The sequence below is a fragment of the Hyaena hyaena genome, unplaced genomic scaffold, assembly GCF_003009895.1.
Source record: "Hyaena hyaena isolate Hyena2069 unplaced genomic scaffold, ASM300989v1 scaffold_10, whole genome shotgun sequence".
Taxonomy (NCBI): domain Eukaryota; kingdom Metazoa; phylum Chordata; class Mammalia; order Carnivora; family Hyaenidae; genus Hyaena; species Hyaena hyaena.
This window is the reverse complement of record NW_024080642.1, coordinates 3545235-3566458: the sequence shown is the minus strand read 5'-3', so window position 1 is coordinate 3566458 and position 21224 is coordinate 3545235. Positions and strand designations below refer to the sequence as shown.

General features: G+C 57.3%; 4 protein-coding genes across 5 annotated transcripts; 3 read left to right on the top strand and 1 right to left on the bottom strand.

Moving 5' to 3' along the window:
• The first annotated feature begins 353 nt into the window (after positions 1–353).
• VTN (vitronectin) lies at positions 354–3291 on the top strand. The gene is made up of 8 exons (XM_039251658.1): positions 354–485; positions 577–696; positions 773–1096; positions 1183–1322; positions 1582–1738; positions 1947–2099; positions 2513–2857; positions 3095–3291. Exons 1-8 carry the CDS (start codon positions 422–424, stop codon positions 3205–3207), a joined length of 1416 nt encoding a protein of 471 aa, XP_039107589.1. The 5' UTR covers positions 354–421; the 3' UTR covers positions 3208–3291.
• A 1551-nt stretch (positions 3292–4842) lies between these two features.
• SEBOX (SEBOX homeobox) lies at positions 4843–5712 on the top strand. Its single transcript, XM_039252107.1, has 3 exons — positions 4843–4873; positions 5032–5192; positions 5332–5712. Exons 1-3 carry the CDS (start codon positions 4843–4845, stop codon positions 5710–5712), a joined length of 573 nt encoding a protein of 190 aa, XP_039108038.1.
• A 2295-nt stretch (positions 5713–8007) lies between these two features.
• Positions 8008–12290, bottom strand: TMEM199 (transmembrane protein 199). Of its 2 annotated transcripts, none has more exons than XM_039254043.1 (6): positions 12058–12290; positions 10933–11006; positions 10502–10591; positions 9931–9973; positions 9698–9810; positions 8008–9404 (listed from the first exon to the last, which is right to left on the bottom strand). In XM_039254043.1, the coding sequence occupies exons 1-6, from the start codon at positions 12266–12268 to the stop codon at positions 9309–9311; spliced, it is 627 nt and encodes a 208-aa protein (XP_039109974.1). In that variant the 5' UTR covers positions 12269–12290; the 3' UTR covers positions 8008–9308. The 2 variants fall into 2 exon arrangements, with proteins under 2 accessions (XP_039109974.1, XP_039109984.1); XM_039254053.1 differs by having other exon boundaries at positions 9698–9756.
• A 131-nt stretch (positions 12291–12421) lies between these two features.
• POLDIP2 (DNA polymerase delta interacting protein 2) lies at positions 12422–21086 on the top strand. The gene is made up of 11 exons (XM_039253194.1): positions 12422–12638; positions 13977–14058; positions 14919–15016; positions 15678–15774; positions 15948–16023; positions 16221–16328; positions 16808–16944; positions 17946–17972; positions 18116–18241; positions 19214–19293; positions 20046–21086. The coding sequence occupies exons 1-11, from the start codon at positions 12478–12480 to the stop codon at positions 20158–20160; spliced, it is 1107 nt and encodes a 368-aa protein (XP_039109125.1). The 5' UTR covers positions 12422–12477; the 3' UTR covers positions 20161–21086.
• Positions 21087–21224: the final 138 nt, after the last annotated feature.

The following is a 21224-nucleotide window of genomic DNA, read 5'->3' as shown; positions in this document are numbered from 1 at the left end:
CCTGAGGCAAGCATTCTTAGTCTCACTTTACCAAAAAGGAAAATCAAGGCAGGTAAAACCGCTTGCCTCGGGTCACGCAGCCCGTGAGTGGCACCGTGGGCCTTCTTTCTGTCCTCCAGACCCACGGTGCAGGTCCCCTTCTGACATGATGGCTGAGCTTGGCAAGGATCCTATTCACAGTTCTCCCAGGCCCAGAGTTCCAGGAATGTGACCCTTTGCAGCCACTGGGGTCTGGGGCACTGGGGGCCGGGCCAGAGAATGAGCAAATAGAGCAGCAGAGAAGGCAGCTCCTCTCCTCTGGCTCCCTCCCTCCCTCCCTGTGCTCCCCTCTACAGCAACACAGCGGAGACTGCCCAGAGCCCAGAGTGGAGACTGAGCAGAGCCAAGGTCGCCAGCCAGGCCAGAAGCTGGTGGCCCTACCATGGCATCCCCAAGGCCCCTCCTGATGCTTGCTCTGCTCCCATGGCTTGTTCTGGCCGACCAAGGTGCAAGAGGGTGGTGGTGGCCGTTTGGGTCGACGAAGGGTGGGTGAGGGTGGGCTGGGCCGGGCCGTGCCAACCGACACCCCCTCCCCAGAGTCGTGCAAGGGCCGCTGCACAGAGGGCTTCAACGCTGACAGGAAGTGTCAGTGTGACGAGCTCTGCTCTTACTACCAGAGCTGCTGCGAGGACTACGTGGCTGAATGCAAACCCCAAGGTACGTCCGGAGAGGCTGGGTGGGCCCGGGGTCCCCTCTGCAGCCGGAGACTTACCACCGCCCACCGTGCCCGCAGTGACTCGCGGGGATGTATTCAACCTCCCAGAAGATGAGTACGGGGTCCACGACTACCATGAAGAGATCAGGGACAACAGCAGTGTCCTCCCACAGCCAGGGGGCGCCACCCAGAGCCCCGGCCTGCAGGCCCGGGCTGAAGTGTCTCCCGACCCGGAGGCCTCTGTGGTACCTTTTCTGAAACCCGAGGAAGAGGCCACAGGGCCTGTGCAGGGGGCCTTGGGGCCTGAGACCTCTGAGTCCCCAGCGGAGGAGGAGCTATGCAGTGGGAAGCCCTTCGACGCCTTCACTGACCTCAAGAACGGCTCCCTCTTTGCCTTCCGAGGTGACTCCAGGGGCAGGTGTCGCGGGGTGGGGGCTTGCCCCCCAGGACAACCGCTCCCTCACACAGCCTCCCCCCCCCTCCTCTAGGGCAGTACTGTTATGAGCTGGATGAAAAGGCAGTGAGGCCTGGGTACCCCAAGCTTATCCGAGACGTCTGGGGCATTGAGGGCCCCATTGATGCTGCCTTCACCCGCATCAACTGTCAGGGGAAGACCTATCTCTTCCAGGTGCCAGACCCAGGGGCCGGGGGTCAGAGCCAAGGGTATCTAGGCAGGGGTTGAGGGCTGCTGTGCCCAGGACTCGGGTGGGCAAGACGGCTGGATCACAGCCTGTAAAAGTCCTGGCTGGGGTTCTTGAGGCCGGGGAGGCCCAAGGCTCCAGGTCCTGGGTGACAAGCCTGGAAGTGGGACAGCTGCCTTGGGTGGGGGGCTCAGCCTGTGCCCAGCCAGCCACCTCTTCGCTCCCTCCTCCTTCCCTGCCTCTCAGGGTTATCAGTACTGGCGCTTCGAGGATGGGGTTCTGGACCCGGACTACCCCCGCAACATCTCTGAAGGCTTCAAGGGCATTCCGGACAATGTGGATGCAGCCTTGGCTCTCCCTGCTCATAGCTACAGTGGCCGGGAGCGGGTCTACTTCTTCAAGGGTATTAAGGGAGTGGGTGGGCGCAAGAGCAGGCGGTGGGGCAGTCTGGGCTTTCCTCCACACTCCCGTACGGGGACACTTCAAATCACGCTCACCACCCCTACTCCCCTGCCAGGAGCTCCTTTCCCACAAAGGCCAGCGGCCTTGGCCTTGGCGCTGGCTTTCCAGCCTTGCTCACGAGCCTGCCCCCATCCCACTTCCCTGCACAGGGAGACAGTACTGGGAGTATGAATTCCAGCAGCAGCCCAGCCAGGAGGAGTGTGAAGGCAGCTCCCTGTCTGCAGTGTTTGAACACTTCGCCCTGCTGCAGCGGGACAGCTGGGAGAGTTTCTTTGAACTTCTCTTCTGGACCGGGTCCTCTGGTATGGGGGGCGGGTGGGCGAGCCTCGCCCTCTCCCCAAGAGGGCTGGGATCTCCAGGGTAGGGGCGGGGCAGCGCTGGCCAGAAGGGGCTGCGATTGCGGAGCTAGGGCTCAAAAGCTGTTTGCTCAGGCCAGACTTTGCTTCTGTTGACCTTTGGGGGGAGGCCCACTGGGACCCCACACCTTGGACTTTGCCTGGCGCAGCTGAGGGCGCAGCCACCGGGAGGAGGGGCTGTGACTGAGGCACGTGGGGAGGGACACGGTGGAGGAAGGCTAGGGGAAAGAGCACTGAACAGGGAGTCCGAGGGCTGGGGGCTGCGTTCTGCCATGAGCACGCTGTGTCCTTGGGCGAGGTGGCCCCAGACGGCCTCTACAAGGCCCCCAACGCTCTCATTAACCTCTTCCCTGCCGCAGGTGGTGCTAGTGAGCCCCGCCTCATCAGCCGAGACTGGCCAGGTGTGCCCAGGCAAGTGGATGCGGCCATGGCCGGCCGCATCTACATCTCAGGCTCGGCTCCCCAGTCCTGGGCCAGGAAGCAGAAGTCTAAGCGGCGTAACCGTAAACGCTACCGCTCACGCCGTAACCGTAGCCGTGGCCGCGGCCGCAGCCAGAGCCCCCACCGGCAGTCCCGCTCAGCCTGGCTGTCCTTGTTCTCCAGCGAGGAGGACAGCCTGGCCACCTTCAACTACGACTATGACATAGACTGGCTCGTGCCTTCCACCTGCGAGCCCATCCAAAGCGTCTACTTCTTCTCAGGAGGTGAGCCCGTGCCATCCCTGGAGCTGGTCTAGCTGGGGTCTTCCCTGCTCTCCCTGGTCTGCGTGGGCTGAACAGGGCCCTTGGGAGGTGACTCCAGAAAGCCAGGCTGGGAGTCCTTAGCTGCACTGTGGATGTTCACTTAGCCTTCCAGGAGAGACCCAGGTCTTCCTTCTCAGGGCAGGAGGGGGCAGGGCCACACGCTGGGTCTCACACACCCTCTGCTGGCCTCTCTTCCAGACAAGTACTACCGAGTCAACCTTCGCACACGGCAGGTGGACGTTGTGAGCCCTCCTTACCCGCGCTCCATCGCCCAGTACTGGCTGGGCTGCCCAGACCCTGGCCGCGAGTAGGAGTCGGAGCCAGCACGGCTGGGCCCCCCGCGGCTCCCCCCTCAACCTCTTCCTCCCAGCCCAATAAAGTCCCCTTGGTCCTGAGTTTCAGACTACTGTCCTGACTGGGGTGGACGGGCAGAGACTGGGATCTTCCCCGGGGAAGGGAGGGGAAGCTAGGCTGTCACGACGTCTTGGAGGAGGAGAGTGTCAGTGTCATTGTGTCCTATCCGTGTTGGGCTCAGCTTTTCTCCATGAACCGGAAAAGCCCCGGGCAGGAGAAGGCCTCGTGAGCGCTGGACTTCCTCCTGAGCTAAGGGGGCCCTGCTAGCCCACCAACGTCGGCAGGAGCTTGAACAGCTCCGGTGATGACAGGAGCCACCAAGTGCCCCTCCCGGCCCAGGGCTTCCTTGCCCTCCTGAAGTTGACTAGGGTCCTGGAGGAGAGAGACGGGGCAGGGGGCGTGGAGTTCTGGTTCAGCTTTTCTGCCCGTTCTGAGCCTGCAAGGGGGTCAGCCCAGGGGACTGGTCGGTGTGCCCCCCACACCCTCCCCTAGGACAAGGCTTTCTTTGAGGCCTCTGTCTTGGGTCTGGGGCCTGGGGCACTGTAGTTAGGAGAGGAAAGGGCAAGAACTCAAAGGAAGTCCAGAGGCACCCACGTGTCTTAGAAGAAGGACTCAGAAGACTTACAAGGATGAATACTCCTTAAAAATCAACCAACCAAACGAAAGAACAAAACAAACAAAAACCCCCGAAGTGTATTTCTTTTTTTTCTTTTTTAATTTTTTTAATGTTTATTCATTTTTGAGAGACAGAGTACAAGCAGAGGTAGAGCAGAGAGAGAGGGAGACACAGAATCGGAAGCAGGCTCCAGGCTATCAGCACAGAGCCTGATGTGGGGCTCGAACTCACAAACTGTGAGATCATGACCTGAGCCAAGGTCGGCCGCTCAACTGACTGAGCCACCCAGGTGCCCCCCGAAGTGTCTTTCTTAAAACTCCTCGGCTGTACCTGTGAAGCCGCCTTTGGTTCTAGGTTCCTGGACTCCAGGAAGCCCATCTGGGGTCTCCAGGGGCCATGGAGACCGGGCTCGATGCAGGCAAATCTGTGAAACAGACCCGAGGGCGAGCAGGGGGTGACGCTGCGGTCTCCCCGTCGGCCTCCTCGTCCTGCCTGCCTTCGGCAGCCCAGCCCTCAGCTAAGGCCTAGGACTGCGTCTGCCGTCCCCCGACGGCGGCCCGGGGCCCCTGAGGGCTCCCAGGGGGCAGGTGAAGCGCCGGGAGCGCTGGAGAGGATTCCTTTGGCTTCCTTCTGGGAAGATCCTGGGAGGATTTTCACAAAGTACAGGCTTTCAGACACAGACTGTGGAGTTTGGGGTGTGAGGAGAGGGACTCGGACCAGCTTCCTTTGTGAACCCCTGGAGGAGCGGGGGCCAGAGCGGTTTTGCCCCATCCATACCTGCACGAGCCCCAGCCCTGCCCCTGGCCTCCGCTCTTTCCTGTGGGACAGTCTCTGCTCCCCTCGGGCTGGAGATGAAACCTCTCCCCCTCCTGGAGGCGGGGCCAGCCCTCTGAGCAGGATAAAACCCCACAAGGAGGGGTGTGGCGTGGGCACAGTCTCGGCATGGCCCCCGGGCTCCTCATTCTCCTTCGGCTCCATGGCTAGCCCCGTGGGTGCACCCTCAACAGGTGATCTGGTGGGGAAAGGGTGGGCAGGGGGAAGATGTGCTGCGGGAAGGGCTGAAGCAGGGGAGCGGAGTAGGGGCTTCAGGGTCCGCTGGGGGGTTTGAGGCTGGGATGGAGGCCTCTGCGGGGAGTCCCAGCTTGACCCCTACTCCGGCCCACAGGTCATGCCAGTGGGCTGGGTCCCCACCGGAGAAAGCGGACCACTTTCAGCAGAGGGCAGCTGCTGGAGCTGGAGCGTGTGTTTGCAGCCCGGCCCTACCCTGACATTGGTACCCGTGAGCACCTGGCCCGGGTCACCTGCCTTCCTGAGGCCAAGATACAGGTGAGCAGGGACGCCCTCTCGGGGCGAGGGTGTTCTCACACAGCCCCTTTCCTCTGGGTATCCCGCCTCCGGGTTTTGCTTTCCCTGTAGCTGGGGGAGAGGGGCTGGAGCCAGAAGAGATTCCTTTTTCCCTTACCAGGTATGGTTCCAGAACCGCCGGGCCAAGAGAATCAAGAATACAAAGGCAGGAGGCCCAAGCCCCAGGCCAGAGCCCCCCCCGAGAGCCCGTTCTCTTCCAGACACCCTCCAGCAGTCCCAGGAGCCCCAAAAGCCAGGCCAGCTTCCACCCTCCAACAGCACACCTCGCTGTGGCTCACTGTGTGGACGTGCCTCGGGCCCAGCGCCTGGCTTGGGTCCAGGGCCGGCCTGGGCAGGGACTAAAGCCGTAGCCCCATGGGGACCAGCTGGGGCTTCGGGGGTCCACGTTTCTGCAGAGCGAGCTACTCCCCAGACTTCGCTGGGCAGCCTGTCTGACCTCATCTATGCCTCGGCCATCGTCACCAACCAGGACCACTCCTAATCTAAGTCCCGACCTTGTGAGACCCCTCCTCTGGCCCCGCAGCCCACCCCTGCCCGTCAGGACCCAACACATGAGAAGTGGGTCCCCTGCCCTTCCTTGGACACAGGGGAGTTCTGTTATTGGAAGGAAGGTTAGCTCAGAGATCCCTCCCCTCCATCGCCCTCCAGGCCAGCCTAGGGTCGCCAGCTACCCGGCGCCCTGCCCCTCCTGGGGCATATGCCCATCGCCGTGGCAGGAGGTACCTTCAGAGAGATGAGGTAAGGGCCGTGTTTTCCACCTCCCACGCCAGGCCTGGCCCCCAAGTCTTCTCATCCCAGCTGACAACTCCTCTCTCTCTCTGTAAAGAATGAGCAGCCGCCCCTCGGTTTCAGCCCCTCGGTTTCGGCCCGTTAGCTGCTGAGTGAGTACGGTGGCAAGAGTGCTGACACTCACCCCAGGCGGCTGGGAACCCGCCCTCTCATGGTCCAGGCCCCTCTCCTGACCTACCACCACCTAGACAAATGAGTCAGATCGATGGATCTGAAGAGGAAGTGGTATTAGAGTCGTACAGGGGAAAGAAGGGCTTCGGGCTTATGTTGATTTAATTTTCACAAAGATCAGATTGGCTGCCCTCTGACCTGAGGCTGTGGAGACAACCTGACAGATTTAGCATGGGGCGGGGAGGTGAGGGGGGTGCGCGCCGGCCACACTGGGTTTTCGTATCGCCATCATCTGTAATACCAACTAATCTCCAAATAAAACCCAAACTCTATACCTTAATCTGGATTGTTATGTGCTGCAAATGAATGGGGGCGAGGGCCATTGGCTTTTGAAAAGTATCTCCATCACGTAATCCCCAAATAGGGTCAGGTTCCACACAGATACTGGGTGGGCGGTATTACGCAGGCTTCTACTGGGATTAGTTAGGGGGACAGTTAACCAAAGGGCTTAGGGCTCTGGCCGACCGAGACTGGGGAGATGGGAGCCTGCTGGCACCTTCTGTCCTAGCTCCCGCTGATTCCAGGACACTCTGGCTGCCTCCACTTCTGGAGCTCTCTGCTCCGGAAAAGCACAGAGTTAGACTGCGGGTCTAAACTGAATTCAGATCCTGGCTCTGCCATGTGACCTCACAGCTCCCTGTAAGTCCACTAGCCTGCACAACAGGGGTGGTATGTCTTCTCTCCATTTTGGGCATGAGAAGCAATGATGCTAAGCGAAGGGCTTCGTGTGGTTGTGACCTGTTACGAAAGCTCTCAATTCATGCATGTTGCCTCTCTCTCTCCGGACACAGCAGGCTATGGGAACTGGGGAAGGCCCCAAATGTCTTGTTCCTCTGGCTCCCTGCCAAGCACTCCCTTTCTTCCCTGGGCCCAGACTGCCCTGGAGAAAAGTATGGGACAGGCAGCAGGAGGCAGCGGCTGAGGGCAGAGTTCCCTTCACCGCAATGAGAACCAGGGTACGGGCCACCCAATTGCTGTCTCCGACTCTGCCCTTGCAGAGGAAAACCCGCTTTGCAAGGTGAAGGTCACCTTGGCAGGAGCTAGGTCTTCCACCTCTTGATCTCCAGAAGCTAGCACAGTACTTGGCTCATAGAGAAGTTCCCAGTAAGTGTTCGAGGCCACAGAAGCCTGCTGGCTTGTGAGTCGGGGGTTGGGATCAGGTAAGGACCCCATTCTAGTGAAAGGGGTGTGTGTGAGGAATGGCTCTGATCTCAGTATGAGAAGACACCCTACGTCAGAAGCTGTCTGAGGGGTCCTGCTCTTGATCTAACATTTGAAAGTCTTCCAACCTTCCAATCCAGGGATCTGGGGAGTGTGAAAGCCTAAGGCTATGTGCGCACACAGGCTACCTGGCCCTCAGAGTTCAGCGCCAGTCTAGCCACGAGTCCCCACAAAAATTCAGCGTATCTTCTAAACTACACTGGCTTGCTAGAAACATCATAAAATGATACCCGTGCTTTTCCTCACGGTTGACACTTCTTTTCACCAACAATAAAAATTCTAAGATTTTGCAACACAGGGATCTGCGGTGGAACGGAAGACCCTAAACCCTCCCTGTCTCTCACGTTATTGTCTGGAGAAGCTCAGACTGGCTATGTATCCCGCAGAAACTGGCAAATACTGTAGAGCAAAGGTCTATGGAGCCAGGGTTCTGTCTAAGAACAGAAGAGTACCCTGGGGGAAAACAAAAGACCACAGGAGCCCCCAGCGGGAACAAATGGAAAGGAGTACACCATTAGGAGCAGACCCTGAACAATGATCAGAACTATGGAACCTGTGGGCTTCTGTGTTGTCACAAGACTCGAAATACAGCACGTACGATAAATATTTATTGGATAACTATTGCTAACAGTTTCTAAGTACACGTATACAGACTTTATCACTCTACCACTAATCGAAATTCTTGGAAGTTTAACGTTACACAGGGACTTCAGAACAGCCTAGAAGCCTTTGGCTCCCTTTACAGAAGAAAGACCACAGCTGGTCAACTGATCTCCCTCAGCCTCAGTTTTGTCTTCGGGAAAAGGGGCCTAAAATTGTTTCCTCTTCCAACCTCCAGGATGGTTGTAAAGGCAAAAAGCAACTGTGGAAAGCAATGACTCAACTGTGCACATTTAAACTATTTTTTGCACCCCCCCCCAATATTTTAAGAACGTACATAAAAAATCCTCCAATAGGTTTACATATAACAATATGTACACACACTCACGTGTCTGTAATCACGTGTAACGTCCCTTCGTAATCACACATATAGTTAAACCTGACAAGACTCCGTATCTACAAAGAACACCTCCCTTTAATAGCACAGAGAATCCACAGGAGGCATACTCTTCCCGTCAACACACACAAACACAAGAGATTTTCAACTAAAAGCACACATACTGTTTTGCCTTCTGAACTGGTTTCATTTTTGGAGGCAGAGCAAAGGGTGATGGGAAGGTGGGAAGTTCAAGGAAGGCTGACGAGTGGCAGAGACGGGCAGGAACACACAGAAAATGTGTAAAAGGCCGGCAGAAGGGAGAGGACGAAGACAGAAATGAAGATCCCAGAAAGGTAGCTGCCTAGCTCCCAATTTCACCAGCCCGTGCCAACCGGTCTTTCTCTTATTCGGTGTGCTGTGATCAGTTCCTCTTCTGGCACAAACTGGAGAAAGGGAATCCTTTGGTTTTTTTTTTTAAGAGCCTACTGGTCTCAATTACAGGCCTGCATCGAGGATGTATGGGCAGAGGGTGACCATCAATTTGTGCAGTTGGGCAATTTCAAGGCAGTACTGTCTGCTTCTTGGAGGCCCTGGGTTCTATGTACTCCTGATGGAAAACTCCGGCCTCGGCAGTGCCCAGGTGGACTGGAGAAGGCAGTCCTGGGGTCAGGAGAAGGTACTGAAAGACCAGTTCTTTTCAGTTGTTGTCTGAGTCTCTTTTAGAGCCCCTCTGGAAACTCACAGAGGTTGGGGTTCCCCCCGCCCGGACCGTCTGTAGGAACAGCAGGTGGCCGTGGCTCGGCCCTCTGTGTAACCAGAGCTGACGACAAAGCGCCTGGTAGGTTGACTGAGAGTCAGTGACTGGCAACTGGGAGCCTGGCGTCTCCCCAGATCCGCTCCAGACCTCTGAGGAACCGTCAGAGCTCTCCCAATTCGCCTTCCATCGCCCGCACCATGACATACAGCTCGGCCAGGCCCACCACAGAGGCCACGATCAGTGCAGCCAGTACCCGCTGCGGAGAGAGAGAACCGGGCTTAGGGCATACAGGTCAGCACCCAACTCTGCAGCCTCCAGCACCTCTAATAAGGATAATAAGGATGGCGGGGAAGGGAAGAAAAGAGGATCTGGCTTCTCTTGAGGTTATCATGTACCCCCATGACTGCTGGACAGCTCAAACGCTCCTCTTGTTTACTGCATAAAAACTTGTTTAACACCTAACTTGTTCAAGGCACCTTCCCATACCTTCCTCCCTCTTCCACCAACACCCCCACCTGGGGCACCCCGCCCGGCCCAGTGTCTACTTACGGAGGCCATTTCTGCGAAGATATACTGGCTTCCAAGGTAAGTGCAGACGAAGGCAGCTACTACCGTGACGATAAAGTTGAAGATGGTAATGACCAGAGCTTTCACTGACCTCACTTTGGGGAAGAACCCAGGGAAGAAACCTTTAGGTCGGTATCTTCCATAAGACTCTCTTATCTCAGGGCTGCCTCCCCCGCTAACTGGGCTTTAGCAATACTGATTCCCTAGCACCTCACCTTGCTTTCCGAAATCACTAAGAGTCCCACTGTGCCTTGAATCCTGGGAAAAAGAAAACACAAATGATTTCAGAATGGAAGCAGCCCAGAGAGTTTCCAGTTGTCAGGCTGGGCTCTACTCTCTTTATTCCCCAACACATCAACTCGGCCTTCTCCGTTGATGCTGTTGTCCGGGAGAACAGACAACAGAGGGACAAATGTATTCGTTTCTGAACCACAGATCAAGCATTTTGGAGAAAGGGCACGGGCTCCCAGGACCCACCCAGTCCTCTCCTGCGCCAGGGTAGGAGCATGCCACAGAACAACAGGGAGCCCAGTCAGAAGAAAGGTGCCAAGGTTTATCTCCATCTCTGCAACTTTTAAACCTCAGTCACCATCTGATCTGAGCCCAGAGTCTCAGTGAGTTGAGTTGGGAATCAGATTAGATTTGTAGGCAGCACAGAGCTTCCTTGGCCCCTGAACAGTGTAAAAACCAAGCTCCCACGTCATTTCTTCCCTCTGTACCTCTTCCCAGAGCATGATGCCGCCTTCAGGGGCTACTCAGTCCAGGTATCGGAGAGCAGGCTCTTACCTGACAGGTGATATTGTGGGTGATCCGCTTATATTCCTCATTGGCCAGCTGTATCTTAATCTTCTCCAAACGGGCAACCAACTCTGGGTTCTGGGGCCGAAACAAATCAAATGAGAAGGGTATTCGCAGCTTGCCAGAAAGCAATGTCACAACCCCTGGTCTCAGGGGGCAAAACACTGCTAAGGGGGCTAAGAGACCCATGCACCAGTCCTGCCTCCACTGCTTTGGAAGTCTTTTTGGGGGGTTGTGGGGTGGGAATCTGTTTCCCAAGCTGTCAAAACAGGCAGGACAATATCCAGTTCCCCCACCCCAGCTCTCAAGGATTTAAAAGACAAATGTTCGAGCCCAAAGGCTGATTCATGAATCCGAGCGTATCGTGAATAAGTCCAATGCGGCCAATACCCATTCTCACAAATATATCCCTTACATACCCGGGGAGGCTTCACAACCTCTGGGAGATAGATTTCACTGCCTTCTAGGAGCTCATGAAGGTATAGTGTGGAACCTGGGAAGAAAAGATTTCCACAGGCATAATGATACATAGAACTGAGGTCAAAGGATTAGATCAGAGAAGGGTCTAGCCTTTCTATAACTTCTACCAAAATAAAACATGGCCATTCCTATTTCATTTCATCTCCAAGATCATCTTCAATTGAGAACAACTGAAGGACAATTCCACATAAATATCTCCTAGCGTGCATACTGACTTTTAAGCGTCAGGGCTCATTTATCTTGCCAAAGTCACAGCTAACACGTAAACCACTTACACTTGCCTTTAGATTAGGTCATGCTGTGGCCACAACAGAACTGCCCTATATAATTTTCAGCCACAATAATGCCAAATACTCAGAGGACAGCGTACTAGGTGATCTCTAAGGTACTTTTCAGTTCTAACAGTCAAGCGGTCTACCCTTTGTACGGCTGGGTAAGTCATGTTATTTCTGGCAAAAGACCTTACAAGCCAGTTTGTCTTAGTCCGTCCCTTTACAGTTAAGGGAACTGAGACCCAATGAAGGGGGAAGTGACTTCTCTAAGGGGAGTCTGTGGCAGAGCTAGGATTAGGACTCAGATGCGACTCCAGTTCAGGTCTTTGAAGAGAGTTTTCCATAACCCTATGCAAAAGAAGGGGAAAAAAAAGAAAAGAAAAGACAAAAAAGGTGGGGGAGAGAAAGTATCAGATTTGACTTGTTTTTGAGAGGGAAAGAAATCCAGATCCCCAAACAGGACACGCTCACTACCCTAAGTACAACTGGTCTTCCTCAAAGGTCAGGCGGCCCTAAGTAGGCCTGGTGGTTCACGAGGAGACTTTCAGGAGAAAAAAAGTGCACAAATAAATTTGGTCAGCCACGAGAAACCCTCCTGGGAGTTGCTAAGGGAGTGGGTTGCCCTAGTGTTTTCGAGGGGGCTCTTGGGTTGGCTAGATGACCGTTCGCGGCCGAAGGAGACTGATGGGATTTTTTTTCCCTCCTCATAACGATGCCAGGGGTGGGATAAAGCTCAGGAGGGACAAGACTCTGGAAACGAAGGAGGCGACCGGTCTGGAGACTGGGGCTCACCCCTCTCTCTCAGGTACTGATGCAGATCGCGGATCAGGCGGAAAGAAACGAGGCGCGCGGAGCCACTGGGAACATCCCCGCTCTTGTGCTTCTTCCCCAGCGCGGTCTCCAGTTCTGCCCGCAGCTTCCGGGGCAGCTGCTCTGGCTCCAGCTCGCCGCCGGGCTCCAAAGCGCGCACCAGCCGCTCGCCTGCCAGCAAGCGAGACGCCATGACCAGCGGCTTGCGGTCAGGTGACCCGGGGCCGGGACTTCCGCCCATGGCGCACCGGAAGGAGCACGGGGTTCGCGGAGCGGGACGGGGCGGGTCAGAGGGCCAAGGGGGCGGGGACGCGGCGCGGGGCAGTGTGGGGCGGGGGCAGAACGCCTCCGGGCCGCGGGTTGGGCCCAGAGTCAGCAGCCGAGCGGGCGCTCGGGCGGGACATGGCGGGCTGCGTCGCCCGGCGGGCCCTCGCCGTGGGCAGCCGCTGGTGGTCGCGCTCGCTGACCGGGGCCCGGGGAGCGAGGCCGCTTTGTGCGGCGGATGGAGCTGGGGCCTTCCCACCTGCGGCGACCACGACGACGCGGAGGCACCTCTCGTCCCGGTGAGGGACGGAGTGCGGGGGCCGTACGTGGAGCTCAGGGAGCGTCTTCTCGGCCAGCGAGGAGGCAGGCGGCCGGGCCGGCCGAGGGTGATTGGAGCTCGACTCGGGAGAGGGTCCCGGCCGGGAGCCGACGTGCCCTGGCTGGGACGTGTGCCAGGAACAGAGAAGGGAGCGCGGCCCAGAGCCCCGGGGTTGCGCAGGGCTGGCTCCGAAGGGGAGCTGGTAACCCTCCCGGAGCGAATCCTTCCTCCCCCAAGTGGGGATCTCGAGCGCTGCTGTTAAAGGGCAGCCCTTTAATTAAGCCGTAGGACGTGTGGCTTGAACCCCCAGCCCGGGATCGAGACCAGGCCTCCCACAGAAAGATGCTCGAAGTGGGAAGCAAGACTTTTGAGTGTGGGCCCTGCGTGGGATCCAGGTTTCAGCGTGACCTTGGGGAGACTGATTCTTTCTGTGTGACTTGGCGAGGGGGCTCGGAGGCCATGTGGGTGGTGTGAACACGGTCTCTGGCGATGGGACAGGCAGATCACATTGGGGCTGGAGGATCAAGTGAGAGGAAGCATAAGGTTCACCCCTCCAGAATACTGAGAATAGTAGACCTTCGGAAGACTCCTAGAAAGAGCAGCCCTGCCCAGAGAGGTCAGAGAGAACTGACGTTTTAGTGGCTGAGATTAGACTCGGGGATTGGCGAGAGATGATCACTATTTGCAGTTTTAAGACCCCTGTGAAATTTGCACTCCTGGGAAACCTGGACAAAAACTAGATCGAGAGACTGTTCTGTGCAGTGCTGGGAGTTCAGCTGGACATCCGGAGATGATGCCCTCCAAGGGGAGGGTGAAGGCTGCACTTTAGCGGGGGCGGGTAGACAGAGATGGAATTTTAACAGAACAAATGTTTTTTGAGCACCTCCTGTACACTAGGCTCCGAGGGGAAACAGGCTAATCAGACCTCGGCATTGGTCCCGGGGAACGTGCAGTCTTTGGTGAAGATAAGACATGGGCACAGATAACGAAAATGCAAGGTGGGAAGGGCGGTTAAATGCTGTGGGAGGTCAGGAGGGTGGGTCAGGGAAGAAGCAGGCATGGGGTGCACATGGTGGTGCCAGGGCGTGATGCGAGGAAGGCAGAGAGAGCAGAAGGGGTCCGGGTGCAGTCCGATCTAACAGAGACACTGAGGCAGGATCTCACAGGGTGAAAGTCGGAATTTGGAGCTGTGGTTTGGCAGGACCCTTACCTGCTTCACCTGCCCCACTGCCTGGCCCCTCTGTAGCTTTATCTGGTGCTGGCGGTACCATTACCTTCTCGGCTGTGTCAGCTGCTTGTTCTTTTCCTTTCTCATCAGAAACCGCCCAGAGGGCAAAGTTTTGGAGACGGTTGGTGTGTTTGAGGTGCCCAAGCAGAATGGTAAATATGAGACTGGGCAGGTGAGTGCTGGGCTGGGTTCCTCTTGCATTTTCGGGGCGCGCCCGGCCTCTGAGAGGGTCCGCTTCGGCCCTTATGTTACGGTTTTTGGCCTTGGTGCTTCAATGCCAGATCAGAATCACAGATTCAAGATGGAGTGTCTGTCTTCCTGGTTTTGAATCCATCCATTTCACGTGTTGCTGGGTTCCCTTTCCAGGTTAGTGTGGACATAGATGATTTGGACCATAGTGAGGAGAGAGCCACGCTGTTGAAGAGTCCTGTAATATAGTGGGTGGTGGGAAGCCAGTGGAGGGAGCTTTTAGAAAAGGAAACTTCTGATGCTTCATCACAGCTGAACGGATCGCAGTGTCCTATATGCCGTGGGTGTGAGGCTCTTGTTTTTCTATCAGCTTTGTGCCAGATCCACTGAGACAGATTGAAGCCCCTTGTCAGTAAGGACTTTTTTTTTTTTTTTTTTACTTCAACTCCTCGTCCCCCCACCCCTTTTTTTTGGTATGCCTGCACTGGACCAGACGTGCATTGGAGTTGAATCAGGAAGCAATGCCTTTGTGGAGGTGGTAGCCTAGAGATGAATTATGATGGGGTCGGTGGCCAAGCCCTGTGCTAAGTGGAGGGGGGCTCGGGCAAGGCTTCCTAGAGGTTTAAACTACAGCCTGGAGGATCAGCAGAAGTTGGCCTGGTGAAGGGGGCGGGGAGGGGGTAAGAGTGTTCCAAAGCTGGGAGGGGTGGATCGCAGAGTTCAAGAGAAAGACTAGCAAGATGTCATCTGGCGCTGTGGCTATACCTGTGCCCCTTAGCTGTCTGAGTGCACCTGTGAGGGCTTGGGAAGTGCCCACTCACTGAGGCCTCTCTTTCCTTCTAGCTCTTTCTTCATAGTGTTTTTGGCTACCGAGGTGTTGTCCTGTTTCCCTGGCAGGCCCGACTCTATGACCGGGATGTGGCCTCTACGGCCCCCGAGAAGTAAGTACCCTTACTTACAGGAGGAGGCCTGACTCAGGGCCAGCCTACGTAATGGGGGTCCCAGGGGCGAATCCAGCATCCTGCCAGGCTATCAGAACAGTCCCAGAGTGCTTCCCGGACACCGTGGAGACCAAAGTGCTGAGTGCCAGGGACACGCTCATTGGGCCAGAGGGTCCCTTTAGGCCCTCCTAGGATGCTTTCCCAAGCTGTCCTCTGTTTGCATTATAAGCAGCCCAGAAGGCATTTGCGGGACTAATTTTCTTGAATTCTTGACATTCGGTTAGAATCTCTCTGTCTCTTCTCGCCATATGGAGTATGGAGTACGTTGACACAGAAGAGACGCAGCTCCGTTAAGTGATCAGAGACAACCCCAGGGGTGTGAGAAGAGCGGGGCACCTGGGGCTCCAGGATTGGAGGCAGGCAGCAATTTGAATTTCTCAACATGGCCCCTTTCTAGGGAGCAGCCAGAGAGTACGACACAGAGGTTCCTTCACATTCCATCGTTGCCCCGCAGCCAGGCGGGGGGCTGCTGAGCCCGTACCCGGCTCATGCAGGAGCCCCTTCAGATCATGCACTAGTGTGTTCTGGTGAGGAGGTAGGGAGCGGGGGCAGGCTTCTCTTTTTCGCGGGGTGATCTTCGGCTCCTTCCCCTACCCTGTAGAGCAGAGAATCCTGCTGGCCACGGCTCTAAGGAGGTGAAAGGCAAAACTCACACTTACTATCAGGTGCTGATCGATGCCCGAGACTGTCCGCATATAGTAAGTAGGCGCGGTGGCTGGGCTGAGGGTTTCTCTCTGTGGGAAAGGCCCGAGCCTGATGGGGACCGAGGGAGGGAGGAGGGAGGGTCAAAAAGAGCCCCTATCAGCAATGGGCCCCAACTTCTCAGGACTGGAGAGCGACTGAGAAACTCTCTGACTCGCTTCTTGCCTAGTCTCAGAGATCTCAGACAGAAGCTGTGACTTTCTTGGCTAACCATGACGACAGCCGGGCCCTCTACGCCATCCCAGGTGAGTTGTGAGCTGCGTGTGCCTGTCCTTGAGACGTCCGGGGTATCTCGGCGAGAAGATGTTGATGCCTTTCTGACGTCCTTGAATCGGCTAGGAGGGGTTATAGAGGCTGAGAGTGGGGGTGCCGGGCTCATCCCAGCCTTGTTCCTCCCCTTTCCCCTGTGAGTGTCACTGTCTCTCTTCCCTCTCTGTGCCAGGCCTGGACTATGTCAGCCATGAAGACATCCTCCCCTACACCTCCACCGATCAGGTTCCCATCCAGCACGAGCTGTTTGAAAGATTCCTTCTGTATGACCAGACAAAAGGTGATCTCCCACAGGGAAGGAAGCTGGGACGGGAGGGCCCTTTCTTCAGAGACAGTGTCCTAGAAGTAACCTCAAAGCCGTACACCCGCAACCTTATTCAGCCTCCCATCAGCGCCCCAAGACAGGCGGATGGCTGTGGCCTCTACCTAACAGATACGGAAACCGAGGCTCAGGGATGGTAAGAAGGGACTCCAGGTTGCTTAGTTAGCGGCAAGGTCAAGGTTACAGCAGGGTCTGAAAACTCGGGCTCCTCGTTCCCAGCCCACGTCTCTTCCCACCACCACGTCACCACAGACCTCCTCTGGGCTTACTCCTGGCGGCGGCTCTGGGCCTTTTTCCAGCCTGTGCTTTTGCTTCGCGTTTGGGTGCCTTGTTTGCCCAGGACCGGCGTTGGGAAGAGTTTTCTAGGAGAGGCAGTTGGAGAGTGAGTGCGGCACCTGGGACACCGGCCTGGACTGACCAGTTCTCTCTTGCCCCAGCACCCCCTTTCGTGGCCCGGGAGACGCTGCGGGCCTGGCAAGAGAAGAACCACCCCTGGCTGGAGCTCTCTGACGTCCACCGGGAGACAACCGAGAACATTCGTGTCACCGTCATCCCCTTCTACATGGGCATGAGGGTATGTGGCCGGCCTGGGCCCAGATTCCCCCAGAACGCGGGTTCTGCTTCCTAGTGCTGCACGCGCTGGGTCGACACCAAGAGCCGAAGCAGGGAGACGCTCAGGTTCTGGGAAGGAGGCCTCCAGGCTGACTTTGCTCTTCTGGTTCAGAGGGGGTCCTGTGTACACGTGTAGGAAGAATACACACATGCAAGTTTAAACCAGCAGAGGCTGATCTTCACCCATTGTATGTATTAGGTGCTTAGTGGCTTACTTCTTGCTTGGGGGTGAGCCTCAAATAAAAATGAAACATGGCCGCTGCCTTCCAGGAGGAGCTCACGGTGGTAGGAGAGGCCAGCATGGAGCATCCCGAGTATCGTAACGGTGTCAGGCTCTGGAAGGGCAGGGGAGGGTGGTGGCCGGGGCTAGCAGGGGCCGGGGCCAGCAGGGGCCGGGGCCAGCAGCGGGCCGGGGGCAGCAGGGGCCGGGGCCAGCAGGGGCCGGGGGCAGCAGCGGCCGGGGCCAGCAGCGGGCCGGGGGCAGCAGGGGCCGGGGCCAGCAGTGGGCCGGGGCCAGCAGGGGCCGGGGGCAGCAGCGGCCGAGGCCAGCAGCGGGCCGGGGGCAGCAGCGGCCGGGGGCAGCAGGGGCCGGGGCCAGCAGTGGGCCGGGGCCAGCAGTGGCCGGGGGCAGCAGCGGGCCGGGGGCAGCAAGGGCCGGGGGCAGCAGCGGGCCGGAAGACACAGGAGAAAGGGGAGGGCCCTGTGGCTGCTTTCCGTTGGCATTAGGCTCCACTGCTGAACCTGATGGGGGAGGGGCAGGGAGGCCAGGGATGGGTCCAGGGGAGGCGGCCTTCTTTTGGGCTTGTTGGCCGTAATTCAGTCATCACCCTGCAGACACTCGCGGTGTTGTCCTGCCTCCGTACCCTTCCTGGAACCGTCTCCTCATTTGCAGAGATGTTGATTGGAACGCACTTGGTCCTGCCCTCTGAGACTTAAATTCTTTGTTTTATTTTCCCCCCCCAGGAAGCCCAGAATTCCCACGTCTACTGGGTGAGTGCTTCCCTGTGGGAGGAGAGAAGCTCAGGAGATGGGGCGCATTGTCAAGTCTTTGTTGCCTTTTGCTTTCCTGGAATTCTGGGGGGACTGGCCCGAGGTCTGTCCCTTCTCAGATGTGACTCTCTCCGCCCCCACAGTGGCGCTACTGCATCCGCTTGGAGAACCTCGACAGCGACGTGGTGCAGCTCCGGGAGCGACACTGGAGGATATTCAGTTTGTCTGGCACCCTGGAGACTGTGCGAGGCCGCGGGGTGGTGGGCAGGGTGAGCGTCGCCAGGCTGTGACGGCCTGTCCGTGGCCCTGCCCGGCAGGCCTGGGGGCCGAGCGCGTGCTTTCCTGCTCCTCTGTGGCTGGGGCCGGGGGCTGCGTGTGTGAACGCGTTGGGCTGTTTTGGGTGACACCTTACAACGACCCTGAGAGACAGGTTTCTTACAACCTGTTTCGCAGAGGAAGGGAAAGGTTGCAAAATGAAATACAGCCCACGGTCCCATGGCTGGTAGTGGCGGGACCTGGATCTGAACCCAAGCGACGCTGACAGCAGAGTTTGTGTAGAGTTCTTGCTGCCAGCACGGGGCCTTATCAACAATACGAATTTGAGTGCACTTCGGTGGGGCTTCCCCGCCCCGTCCCCAGCCACGACTCCCAGCTGTCCTTCCTCTACCTTCTTACATGCCTGCACCCTCTGCTGGTCCGTGAGATCTGATTTTGCAAATCGCGCGCTACCCCACCCTGTCCCCTGAGAAACAAAGTCCCGAAAAATGGCCAGGAGCCACACTGAACATGTATTTAGTCACATCAGCGGGGACTTGGGAAGCAGGTGGGATAGTGAATAGGGACAGGGCTTTGGAGTTAGATGGTCTGGCTCTGAATGCCAGTTTGGGCCCGTTATTTAAGCAAAAGTCAGTTTCTTTCCGCTAAAATGGGAGTCACACCCAATTACTAGGGGATTTAGGTCAGCAAATGTTTGCAGAGCACCTGGCGCTTGGCAGTAGGCACTCAGCGAATGGGCGCCAGGAGGCGTATTTACAGAGTAGGTCCTGTGCCTGGGGTCGCGGGGCCCGCAGACATTCAGTCTGAGGTTCCCTTTCCAGAATCCAGATAAAAGATACCGGCAGGCAGCTGCTGTGGGAAGCCTGGGGGGGGGGGCACCCAGTCCTGATGAACGGGCAGGCAGCACGTGGCCCCAGGGCACAGGGGCTTGTCCGGCCTCACCTATCTTGTCCGCACGCTTACAGGAGCCAGTGCTATCCAAGGAGCAGCCCGCCTTCCAGTATAGCAGCCACGTCTCCCTGCAGGCCTCCAGCGGCCACATGTGGTGAGTGCGAGCTGGGGACAGGGCCGCCGCTCCGCAGACGGAGAAGCGAAAGCTTGGAGTTTGCGGTTAATCCTGGGTCAGGCAACAGCCTCAGGCGGAGCCTTATCTGCTGTCCGCTGTTGTGTGGGCCTTCTCTATTTTTTTTTTTTTTTAGAGAGAGGGGCACAAGCAGGGGAGAGAGGGGGAGAGGGAAAGGGAGAGAATCTTAATCAGACTTCACACTCAGCGCAGAGCCCAACTTGGGGCTCAATCCCATGACCCCGAGATCATGACCTGAGCTGAAATCAAGAGTCGGATGCGCAACTGAATGAGCCACACAGGCGCCCCACACTTGTCTGATTTTTTTTTTTTTTTTTTTTAATGACTACTCGTGTTCTAGTTTCCCTGTGATTTGGTGGGCTGGGGGCTTGGACCGAGGCGGTCTGGTGGTCTGATGCTGCGCTGAGTTGCCCGTGTAGTTTTTTTCTCCCTGGTGCTTCACTCCCTAACGCGGAAGTATAGCTGGCCAGCTCGCACGGTGCGCATCTCAGGGCCTGAATCAGGGCGGCTGTTGTCTCTTCTTTTCACGTAGGGTTCGGAAGGGCTCCTGGGTTTGTGGACTGGGGTGACCCTGACACGGACCAGGCAGAAGAGAGCCCAGGCCTGTCTCATCCTGCCGTGTTCAGTTCTGGAGCTGTGGCCGAAGGGCTCTCCGGACCCTCAGGGGGGCCTCAGCCTTCACTCCCTCTCACCCGGCTTCTCTCTGACCGCAGGGGTACGTTCCGCTTCGAGAGGCCTGATGGCTCCCACTTTGACGTCCGGATCCCTCCCTTCTCTCTGGAAAGCAATAAAGATGAGAAGACACCACCGTCAGGCCTTCACTGGTAGGCCGGCTGAGGCCGGGGTGCCTAGGCTCGGCCCCGAAGACAGCTCTGGCCCCACGGTTGCTGCAGAACTCTCTCTCCCGTGGGCCACAGTGGGTCTCTCTGTCGCTGCACCGTTTGACTGCGGGGTTCTTTTTTTGGTGGGTGGGTGGGTGTACTTTTCTCCAGAAGGCCCGTGTAGGACCCCTCCGAGGCTGGCTTCCCCCGGCTACACTGTGTTCCGGTAAACCTTTCCACCAGGAATTCTGTGTCCAGCGGCCAAGGGCTGGGGCTTTCCCGGCCTGTCACACACGTTGTTTGAAATAGGTTTGGTCAATAAACCAGTGCACACTTGGCCACCCTCGCCATTTCTGCCCCCGGGGGTCCCAGGCCCTTTTTGATGCAGCGGGGGCCTTCGGATGCTCTCCTGACTGCCCTTCCAGGAGGCTGCCCCATCCACTAGAGTTATGTGTTTGTTTCCCTCTTGAAGCTGGGGGTCGGCTGGACGTCTCCCGGGGTCACCGTGCCTCCCTCAGCCAGCAGGGTGGGGGCTAGCCTGGACTCCCGTTCTTTATCCCAAGTGCAGAGCAGGAGGCCAGCCTCAGGCTCAGGTGCTCAGCGCTGGCCAGCCATGGACACCGCCGGCTTCCCTGAGCCTGGGAAGGGGTGGGCAAGCCAGCTGAGTTTCCTAGAACAGGCCTGCGGGACGAGCATGCGTCCGTCAGACCCCAGGCCACCACTGCAGAAACTCGGCCGAGGGGCGTTAGGTACGGACAGACGGTGACTGAGCCAAGCTACTTTCTGGGCTGCTCGCAGATCTCCAAGAGCCAGAAATGAAATGTGCTGCATTTCCCCCTGAATCTTAGGATTCCTGCTTCCCTGCTACCATAGTGATTGTCAAAGAGATGGTTTTATTCTTGGATTAATATTAAATCTCGGTTCCAGCCCTTATTAGTGTTGTCCTTAATCCTCCGCCAGGGGGAGCCTGGGTTACAGGGCCACTGAGTGCCGTAGGCTTTCTGACGCAGGGAGGACACAGGCAGTGAACAGTGAACAGAAACAGGAGACTCACGTCCAGGGCACCACGCC